This window comes from Melanotaenia boesemani, chromosome 2, assembly GCF_017639745.1.
Source record: "Melanotaenia boesemani isolate fMelBoe1 chromosome 2, fMelBoe1.pri, whole genome shotgun sequence".
In the NCBI taxonomy this organism is placed as follows: domain Eukaryota; kingdom Metazoa; phylum Chordata; class Actinopteri; order Atheriniformes; family Melanotaeniidae; genus Melanotaenia; species Melanotaenia boesemani.
In genome coordinates this window covers 5,422,602-5,433,951 of record NC_055683.1, presented here as the reverse complement: position 1 = coordinate 5,433,951, position 11,350 = coordinate 5,422,602, and the positions used below count along the sequence as shown (strand labels likewise).

The 11,350-nt window shown below is 39.0% G+C and overlaps 2 protein-coding genes and 1 non-coding gene across 3 annotated transcripts in view; all 3 read right to left on the bottom strand.

Annotated features, from left to right (window-relative positions):
* Positions 1 to 93: 93 nt before the first annotated feature.
* rbx1 (ring-box 1, E3 ubiquitin protein ligase) lies at positions 94 to 4,185 on the bottom strand. Its single transcript, XM_042009577.1, has 5 exons — positions 4,031 to 4,185; positions 2,929 to 3,007; positions 2,715 to 2,785; positions 769 to 854; positions 94 to 252 (listed from the first exon to the last, which is right to left on the bottom strand). The coding sequence occupies exons 1-5, from the start codon at positions 4,106 to 4,108 to the stop codon at positions 240 to 242; spliced, it is 327 nt and encodes a 108-aa protein (XP_041865511.1). The 5' UTR covers positions 4,109 to 4,185; the 3' UTR covers positions 94 to 239.
* Positions 4,186 to 4,289: 104 nt separating this feature from the next.
* Positions 4,290 to 4,361, bottom strand: trnaq-cug. Its single transcript has one exon. It is a non-coding gene; the product is annotated as a tRNA-Gln (tRNA).
* A 790-nt stretch (positions 4,362 to 5,151) lies between these two features.
* chadla (chondroadherin-like a) overlaps positions 5,152 to 11,350 on the bottom strand; it is a 40,163-nt gene continuing 33,964 nt past the window's right edge. Inside the window, exon 11 of the mRNA XM_042007840.1 lies at positions 5,152 to 5,438. Within this exon, the coding sequence (XP_041863774.1) occupies positions 5,315 to 5,438 (124 nt within the window). The 3' untranslated portion in view covers positions 5,152 to 5,314. The remainder of the gene's footprint in view (positions 5,439 to 11,350) is intronic.

Genomic DNA, 11,350 nt, shown 5'->3' with positions numbered 1-11,350 from the left:
AGAGCACTTAATTTAAATAAGCCAGAATTTTAATGTAATAACTAAGAACTCTGAACATGAGAAAAACACCACAGCTGTGTAAGGAACCCAAGCTCTGAGACAACATTTGTTTATTTAAGTACTTACAATATACCAAAACAAAGATGTGTGTAAAATAACAGGATTGTAAGTGGGAAGGAATAAAGAAGCATTGAGGGCGACGTTTGCTGAATCCAAGAAAAGGGTCCACAGTAATCCAGCTAATGTCCGTATCTGTGAAAGCATAAGATGTGCGATCAATACAAGTGTTCATTTTAATAAATATTAAGCACTCCTCACTGAGGCAGAAAAGCCAGATATCTGTACTACCATAGAATATTCTCATGCTACAGCAGATCTTTTCAAACTGAGAGCTAATCCTCCAAACAGTACATGGAGTTGAGGAAACATGACATTACTTACCAAAATAATGTCAACTTTTGTGATGTGGTTGAAGGGCTCAGCTACATTAATTCTAGAAGGAATTTACTATATATATATATATATATATATATATATATATAGACTATGTATTTTGGAAATGTCACCCAGCACCATGTGGTTATCTTAAATTCCCTCTGGGATAAAGTATTTTTCATTCTTGTCATTATCTTGGCTAACACGCTGAATGACATTAAATAATTCAATAATCCAGTAAGAGTTCTGCGTCTTTTTCAAACTTTTTATGATGGGGAGCTCATCATCTCACACTCTGAAAGCCCCTGATACACAGTATTAGATTATACTCACTTCTGAAACTCCCACTCTCTGTTGTCCAGAGGACACACCTGTCTGGTTTTCAGCCAGCGTGAAATACAGTGGAAATGGAAGGCATGCTGTGGAAGAGAAAAACAAGCATCAATAGAAGGACTCATCAACTGATTGGCTTTAAAATTAGCATGAACACTATTTAACAATAACTGATGCTCCAAACTGAGATCCCAAACTAATAATCTATATATTTACTATATTGTTATGGGGTTTACATCCTTATAGAAACTAGTAAAATTCTGCTCTAACTGTATGCTGTTGCATTCCATCATGTATATATGTGCTATCATTGGTGTATTATGACTTCCGCTAAAGATTTATCACATTCTCACAAGCAAAGAATTTTAGGTTTGTTAATACATACGGTCATGACGGTCTGCCTTCTTGAAACTACAGCAAAGGACAAATAGCACCAACTATGCATTTTCCCTGTGAGCTACCGCACAGCGAGATGCGGGAGAAGATAAACAAGAGCGGCTTACTACCCTGGTTTTATCATTGTCAAAAAGGGGACTTACAAGGCAGCATGACGAGACAAAAAGGACAAATACAAATAGGAAAAACATTGGGCTAGCCTTCTCCAGGTAGCAGTTTAAGAAGGAGAAAGATTTTGAAAGGGATGCTGAAGTTGCCATCTTTCTCCTCGACAGATAAATCAAATTAGCCTAAAGCTAACTTTTTTCATTCGGTTGTGTTTGAGTGTTGCTTGTTATCATGGGCAGCGTAAGTACTTTTTGCTAAAATACACCAGCCTTCTTGGTACAGTAGTGTATGTTTATGTGGTTTCAGTCGCTTTATAGTCATGGTAAAACTGAACTAAAAGCTGGTGGGAAGGCATTATGAGCTGGCTTTTACTGTGACAAAAAAACAGTTCTGTGTCAAGGACAGTTTCCCCGTTGAGATCTGATCCCTCTTTAAGAACCATACTTCCTTCTAAACACAGAGGAAAGATATCTGATAGTGAATTTGCATCCACCAGATGTTTTCCCCCTGACCAATTATTTTGCAAAGGAAACTTCTTCACCTGAGTGCTAAGTTTAAAATACAGTAACTGTGTTACTGTATAGTATATATATATATATATATATATATATATATATATATATATATATATATAGATACTTCTTGTGAAGGGGCGGGGGTCCGGTTGCTGGTATTGTGAAGTAAATGGAAGTAGGTGAAATGTGTTATGGATATGGCAGCAGTGAATAAAGTTACAAATAAATAAAGTTAGTTATACAAGCTTAAGACATTAGAATGTAATACATAATTCCAACATTGGATGGCAGTAATTCTTACACAATGTCCCTTTAACAAGCAAACCTTATGAAGCACCACAATGAATGCTTTTGCACATGAGAGAAAATCACAATGACTGACAAAATGACATACTGTTAAGTCTCTTTTCCACTAGTACCTACCTACTCAGCTTTACTCGCCTTGATTGTTCTCAGTTTAACTCATTTCCATTACAACTGAGTATCGCCTCATTAGCGTGGGGTCATTATAGGAAGACAACCCAAAAGATCTGTCACATCATTTGTATGTGACAAAAACGTATGATTTCAGATTGCTCTGAGCGCCAACTGAATCTCATCAGCCACCAAGTACAAAAATTTCCACAGCGTGGGGTTGAAAGTAGCCATTTCCCTCATTGACGATTACAGAAATAAAATCTCATGGTTGAAATTGCCAGGTTTTGTGAAGGAGTCACTGTATTTACAAATATTGTGATTTCACTCTGGCCAATCAGTGACCTGCAGTCTGTACACATCAAATTTTTAGCTCCCTTTGAACCACATTCCAGTAGGTGCTACAAAATAAGTATGTGGTTGCGCGTGCTACAATCTAATGGAAAACCCTAAACACCAAGTCAAGTAGGTGCTAGTGGAAAAAGGCCATTAAAGGCCTATTTTGATACTCACATTGCAGACACCCCAGGCTACCGTGCACTCTTCAGAGGTTGCAGAAGCTTGATTGGCCTGACACTCTATGCCTGATAGAGGAGGGTTACATGTATTACAGAAATGCAAGAGCTTATTGAGGCTCCAGATCTTTTTGACAAAACTATGTCTTTATTCACACCCAGAATGTATATCAGTGGACTAAGTAGTCAAAATTATGTCTAAGTAAACTCACAGAGATCCATGATGTGGTTCCTACAGATAGCACAGTTATCCACCACAATGTCCCAGGCCCATAGTGCCACGGCATTCCACTGTAGGAATAAAATCAAGAATAAATAAATAAAAATCCTAAACACCCTAAACACCTGCCCTTCTAAGCCTTTTTTATTTTATTTTCTTGCATAATGTAAGTTATTTGGAAGCACATATTACAAAGAACCTCCCAATGTCTTGCCACATGTACACTTTGGTTAAAAAAGTTCAAATGTCCATATCTGGTTAAGGGAACTTAAAAATACTGTCTTTATTGTCTATTACAAAAGATCAATACACAGTATCCAAACTGTAAGACAGGAAGGTTGCATTTTGGTAGACATTTCCAACCTGTCTATTGGCATACAACAATTTTGGAAGAGTTTTTTTTTTAATTATCTTAATTTACAAAACGTATTCAAATTAGATTTATCTTATGACCATATATGCGCCCTTTATTTGTACTTACGCGTAAAGTTTCAGAAAAAAAACGTAGTAACTAACATACCTAATGTAATGTCAGCAGTCATGAAGGAAGTATGACAGTTTCACTCCATTCATCTGTGGCAACTTCCCAAAACTGAGAAAACCGTGTTTATTTCATTTGAGATTAAGTGTAGACACTCCCTGTTATATTAAATGTCAACACAAAAAGAACACGAACACTATTACTGGATATTCTTTATATCAGCAAAATCCCTAGAAACGCAGCTTAGCTAATTAAGCTAACCTAGCTCCCTGATCTTTGTAATGTTAGTTAAGTTTTAACGTTAGAACTTTACATCTGTTTTCATTATTCACACGGTTTTTTGCCCAGTTAGGACTGGTAGTTTAAAAAATCCCAGCAAAGGTACATCTTGGTCCTTTAAGTCCTCAAACAGAAATGCAAATTCATTCCCTGAAGCAGGCTAAAGCTACGTAGCTAACGTTTAACTGGCTAGTTAATGCTAGCGTCCCCATGCTAAAGTTGGGTGGTTAATCAGGTACCGCGCGGCAATGGACTTTGTTAGCAGAATTCTGTGGCTGCTGACTAATTTAGCAATTTCTTATCATTCCCTTGTTGTTAACGAATACAACCATACCTTTTTAACTTCAAAACGCTTCTTGCTTGATCCACTGTTTGTGCCGCTCGGCGTGTCAACATCCATTGCTGCTGCCATCTTGAATAGTTGGGAAGCTTTGACGTAACGATGTAACCGGAAGAATCAGCAATATTAGCAATTTATATAATAGATTTTAGATTTGTTATTGCAAAGACTATAGTAGGCCATGTTGTCAAGGAGCTGCTTTCAATATGAAGTGAGCAGTAAGACTTTTTAGAGATGAGAAGGAAAAAAAATTAGGTTCCACCGAGATTTGAACTCGGATCGCTGGATTCAGAGTCCAGAGTGCTAACCATTACACCATGGAACCACTACTAAGACCTGTCAAGATATTTATTTACCTGTTCAAGTAATACGGTTACAGTAATCCAGATTTTGGTTTACAGGAGTTGAGTTCATTTACACATGTAAACATGCTTAAATGCAAAAATGTATACATCTATAAATGCACATGTAAACACACACAGCAGTATGGATTTATTAATTGTCACTGCAGCCCTTCCAGTTCATGTTACCGTTCCCTCAACAGTCTCAGCGGTTTGCCACTGTGGGCTGGTTGCAGACTTTTCACATTAGTGGTAACTCCTAATACAAGAAAAATATGTGTAAGTTTGCACAGATTAATGTGCACCTCAAGTGACGTACATACACCATGTAGGCTATAACGGACCAGCTTGATCTTTTGCGCTGGTTTGGAAACATTTTAGTAAGTAACTCGCCGGGCTGCAGACACAGATCATGTCTGTGACGGCGCATCGCTGTGAAAGCAGCTTGCAGGCTTATTGGGCTCCGTCAGTCCAGGAGAGACGAGAATGGAGCAACATTCTGTCATCCCGCAACGTCCCAACCAGCAGTGGTCAGGGTCCACAAACGTTAAATCTCCGTCCTTCAAACACCACTATGGACATGCCAGTATCTTTATGGGTCGGAATGTCACGATCAACGGCAACGTTGCATTTCATTTTAAATAGGTCGTCGCCTGTCTTTCTGTCTTAATGACCTTGCTTGCTGAGACAGAAAGACAGCAAGCCTGCAAGCTGCTTTCACAACGGTGCGCCGTCACAGATATGATCTGGTAATTCAGATTGGATTCAGTTTTTTAAAGCAATTATTCAAACAGGCATATTCAGATTCAAATTGAATGATTCAAATTCAAATATAAAGAATTCAGATTCACTCCCCAGTGGTACAAAGTTTATCCTATAGGAATGGTTCTTTGGTTGTTTGCCAGTTTGGATTTCTGCATCTTTGGAGGTCTTGGATTTACAGCAACCGTCTCATTTGAAGCAGCAATGTGAAGACAGGAACGTCCCTGACCTGCTGATCTCTGAGCTCAGGAGGGAGATCACAGGTCGCTGTCACCTCCAACATCACATTCTTCATCCATCTGAGCAAAAGAGACACAGATAAGGAACAACCATTAAATATTATTACAGAAAATTAATAATTTGCATAAAGACATTTTTTATGTTCAAAATCCTAATGCCACTGACCAGTGGAGAGGCTGTAAAGCACAGTCGCACAGCAAGGGGTTGTCCTCCAGGTCAACCACCTTTACAGTGTTCGTCATAAAATTAGAATATCATGAAAAAGTTTATTTATTTTAGTAATTCTAGTAGTTCCTTAGGGTGCATTCACATCGGGATAGTCAGATGTCTTCTGTTTAATTGGGGAATTGGTTCAGTTGGGGGATGCAACATTCTTCCGGACTGAGTTTGCCTACACACTGCACTACCTTAAACAAATCTGACCTTTTAAATAATGTATTCAACTCACTACCAGAAGCAGTGCTGCATCAAATGTTACAGAAGGAGAAGACAATACACACATTCTTCAGTTAATCCAGGAAAACTTTATGTTTCTACCACATAACACTAAAATCAGATCCTAGTGGTCTTGGGTTGATCGCGAGCCATTTCTTCTGTCCAGAGATTCCTATTGTCCCATATGCATATCTATTGGTTGTATTTACCCAAAACGCCATGTGATGAACCAACAATGCACTTTGTTTTGTATTTCGCTTCCCACACTTTTATTTTATATTTGTAGGTGGACCAGGTCAGTTTCTTTTATACAAATTAGAATTTGTTTGCATGTTCACAATTCCCCAAAGTGGATTTTCTGAGCAAATGGACTAGGATTCGAATTTAGGCTATGTCCACATGGCACCGAAGCCGGTTCAGGTGTGAAAACAGTGGCGAAAACTAGGAGACAGGCTTCAACATCACTGCTGTAGTACATACTATAGGCTGTGAGGGGCGCTAAAGAGTAACACTCCAAAGCTAGAGCAAAACAATGCATGTGCAGATAAAGGCCCAATGCCTGTTGCAGGAAGTTCACATCGGATGCAGAGAAGAGAATATAACTGAGGATTCACTGCGAGGCAAAAGAGACACATTTCTTTGGACTAATGAAGAAGTTGAGCTTCTTCAAAAATTGCTTGACTACAAAGCATAAAAAACTTGAGGAAGGGTGGATTGGGAATCGGATCGTGTTGGTCACATTGACGTCATATCCTCGAGTTGTGCAGCTTTGTTGCAAGCACAGTACTGCAGACGGTAGAGGACTCAAACCTATCCACTTTGGTACCTGGCTTCAGACATGGTCTCTTTCATGGAGGCTAATTACTGGCTTTGTGGGGATGAAGGGGTGGTTTTCTGAAATACTTTAGCAGTTTTGCTGCAATTCAGCATCATGGGGACGGCCCCTTAAAAGACTGGTGTCAATACGCTCTTTGGGGGATACTGAGTTTTACATGTAGGAACTCAGAAATGGCAACTTCCAAAGTCAATTTAATGCCATAAGGCAGTATCATACTGCATTTAAGTTAATTTAGAATAGCTAAGAATACCTTTTTATCAACATGCAGAACATTAAACATTTTCCTCTACTGTTTCCTTCCTCCTAATATATACACAAAGCTGTTTTAAAGAGTTAAATTGGAACAGTTTGGGTAAAGAGTCAAGTCACTTGTGACTGGATATAGACACAGAAGCCAATAATTTAAGTTTTATCTCTGTTACAATAAGTCATTTATATCTACTTGCCACATTCATGGCAGCTGCCATGTATTTCATGTTTTACTGCTTTGTTTCAGTCCACCTTATAAATGCAAATTCAATGCTCACTCTCCATTAACCTCTTACGATGCAAACGTACTGGTCCCGGTACATGACTACTAATCAACAAAATCGCAGCCATGTGTGCAAGCCCTTCCGTCATGAATGCCCACAATATACACATCAAATGAAAGCTCAAAGTCTCGTCTTTCCAATGATATAAACCATTTTGACACGCAACAACCACAGCGCTAACACTAAAGCCTTTTTTACAGAAAAGCAGAAAGTTCAAATGTTGACTTTCCTTACCTTTGAGGACTCTCTATAGGTCAAACATCAATATTTCTTATCAAGATTGGTCTCATTCTGTCCATACAGGTTAGGAGAGGACAAAAAAAATATTTTTTTCTGTGTGTTCTAAAGTGTATAACTTTTTATCAGTAATACTTACAGTGATTCTGATTGCTGTGGGTGAAACTAGAGAGTGTTACCTTTACAAAGAGCACAAGCCTGTACTTACAATCCAGAGGGTTCAATAACAGCAGTAATTCTAATTTGGAGAGGTCATATCACAGGCGTTTTTGCCAAAATGACCCTGCTTGATAAGGGGTTAAGCACTACTTTGGCTTTCTACTGTCCCTCAAAGTAAATAATTTCTTCCTCGGGAGCATTATATTCACCTCCTTCTCAAACAGCGGCTTATTGGCGTGGTGAGCAGGTTCAGCACACACTCCCAGCAGCTTCACACCTCCAGTTGTTGCCCACTCCTTCAGGGAGCGGTCACAGTTGATTCGGTTTCCTTTAAGAGAAATTGCTGTCAATCAGTGTATGATTTCAAATATTTCCTGTCTTATGTAGCTGGATCATAAGGATTTAGTTTCACAATATCGTCATGTAAAATTAAGGCTTTCATGTCAAAGCTTGTGTAAAGTACATATAATAGAGCAGAAACAGTTGTACCAGTCAAGTTGAGGGTGATTGAATCTTTAGGGCCTGAGAGGGGCTCGAGGTAGTCAAGTTGATTGTAGCTGAGGTCCACCTGAGAGAGGACAAGGGCTTGAGAAAAAGCCTGGTCTGATAGCTCCTGGAAGGACATGTGGTTAAGGTAAAGGTGTGTAAGTTTCACCATGAGCGCAGATTCCTCCCCAGGGTATGTCATAGGTTTGCAGCTCACGTTCTGTTGTCTGCCTTCACGGAGTCTGTAAAAGGTAGGAGAATTACACTTAGAAACTGAACAAGTATGGCTTGTTTGAACAAGCTGTCAGGAGAAAATCTCTTTTCCCTCTAAAAAAAGAAAGACAAACATGGCAGCATGGCTAAAGTTTTCTAAGTTTTACACAAACTCAAATATTTTTAGAACTATATCATTAGATCACACCAAATTGGATATGTTTGGTGAAAGTCAAACACAGCATATCAGCACAAACACCTCACACCAACAATCAAGCATGATGGTGGAGGGCTGATAATGCAGGCTTGTTTTACAGCCACAGGACCTGGGGCCTTATTGATCAAGCTTGTGTAGGAACAAAAACCAGCACATGCCAATTATAGTCAACTTGACAGAAAAATGTTCCTACCTTCACGGCAACTCTGACCGTGACTGACTCTGAGAAACAGGAAACGGCGACACCACCGGTACAAAATAAAATCCAAGACATGCTGCGAATCTCAGATGTATCTGTACATATTTATTTTCTAAATTAAAACAAATGACTAAATTACCAGCATCAGTACTGTCATTTAGAAGATGCTTTTATCCAAAGCGATTCATGGCAGACGGATGATCTACCGACTGAGATTTCCAGACCTGCATTACGATGCCTCTGGCATGTCTTCTCTTCTGACACTACAATGACAGCATCTGCCACCTGCAGCCACTATTCTGCCTTTCTGCCAAGTAATGTTCATGCAGTGCCCACCAATGAAACATTTTCACATTTGCCAACGTGGTCGATCACAATCTCTGTCTCACACCCCGAAAAACTCTACCTATAGATTACTTTGCTTCGCACAGTTTGATAAATGAGGCCCCTGGACAGCTTGCATGTCACTGAGTTGACCATGAAACTCTCTAAATACCACAATATTCTAGAGATCAACTTTTGACATTTTTCTCATAAAGATAACAAAAACAACCAAGTTTGTCTGTTTTTCTATTACAAATTTAGGTTATTTCTTATTTCTCCCAATGGTCTCATACTTTAATGTTTTAGAAATCAGGTTTATACAAACTCACAAGTTCTTCATTATAATATTAAAACTGAACATCTAAAAAGCTAATAACAAAATCAGATCATCTTACCTCATCATTGTCTTTGTGGGGAGGACCTGGAGCTCATTGTGATCCAGGTTGAGACGACATAGTTTGAACAGCCCAGCTAACGCTTCAGGTGCCAACTTCTTCAAGGAGTTATGGCTAAGACGAAGACACTTGACTTTCTTCAAACCCTGGAAAAGGTGTTAACCAGCATAGGGTTATATTCCTACTAGCATGTGTATGCTGCAGCTTCTAAACATGTCTTGGTGCTTCATGCTTAAACCTGGTGTAGGTACAAAAACCGGAGTACACCAAATATAGTCAACTTTGGTATTTATAAAAACCAAACTTGGGGGTGTAATGATAGTTGTGCTACAAAGCCTCCACTAGGTGGCAGTATTGTTGTTTATTGTTGGCAGAGAGGCCATGTTGAAATGAACAAACAAGAATAAACAGTTGGTTTTAGTTGGTGAGAGTCAGCAGCAGTAATGCTCCAGCGTACTTCTAGAATAACATTACATGGTAACAGGAGCAGGGTGAACAAAAATATTAAAACATGATGGACGCAGTAAAACCGGCAGCTCCACTGAAACTATCGGGGAATGTGGACCCAATCTGGAGGACATTCAAGCAGTAATTTCAAGTCTACATAGTTCAACTAACCATTCGGGAACACAGGCTATCAAAGTTTTCAAGTTGTTGTTTATGTCACAACCGAGGATAAAGACAAGTTTGAAGTCATAAAGAAATTTGACGAGCACAGTAAAGAAAAATGAAACGTGAGAGATTTCGTTCATCAGCCAGTGTTACACCAAAATCTGTGACTGCAGGGGACGATAGTAAGTTTTTTTTCTGTATGACCGTCTTAATAGATGAGAGAAGAGCATTTACGTAAACTATGGAAGGATGAAGTAGCTGACTATCACTGACTTCGCTGACTTGATTATCATCTAACTGATTGTGTTTCAGGAGTAATACTCAACAGAAAGAGGCGCTTGCCATAGTATCCTCTGGGAAACTGTAACTGTTAGGTATCTAGAAAATGTAGAACATTGATTTATTTATGTTTCATGCTGAGCAGTATTGGACTGGCACATTGTATGCCGATGTGCTGTCTCAAAATATGTATAACTTACCATTAAAAAAAAAATTGCTAAATGCTTTACAAATTTTTCCAGATGCATGGGAATTTTACATTAGCAGTTTAACAGATATGTATGACTTTGATGCATTATGCATTATAATAAACCCAGATTTTTTTAATAAAAATGTTTTCAGGGAGTCCTTCATCTGCCCAGGTCACCATTTCTGATGTTGTACCTGCATTCCTGGGAGACAAGCTCACAGCAAAAAGTGTGTTCCCAGACCAAACAAGTGTCCACACTGGATATGCCAGGCCATCAGATAAAAAAGTTTTGAGAGTAACGGGGCTGATTAACTTGGGTATGTTTATACCCAACTTCTCCTCTTAGACCAAATGCCTCAGAGAACTACCGCATCACAATACAGAATTTGAGTGGACAACAAAACATGAACAGGAATAGAGAGAACTAAAGAGAGCTGAGGGATATCTTTCTAAATGACATGGCATGGGAAGAAATCTAGACTAAAGATGCAGATTTTACAGCTACCTATAGACCAGGGTGGGTCAGGCACTTCCTAACCTTCCTTACTATTACAGGACTTGCCATTCACAAATAATTTCAGGTTGGTTACATTCTTTTTTACACCTAGCCGAGCCACCTATAGATTCTTGGTGCTGTGACCCTCTTTCACCTCTTGGTCTTTTATCTACTGATTTAGCTGACCTTTCCCTGGGTGTATGAAATAACTTTATTTTGATGTCTACACTTAAGGTTTGGTTTCATATTGCTGTCCACGTTGAAAGAAGAGGTTTTTCTAGTGCACTGCAGCCTCTAATTAGGAATAAAGCTTTCCCTCCAGGTATCGGCATTAGTATGTTTGATGATTGGCGTTCTA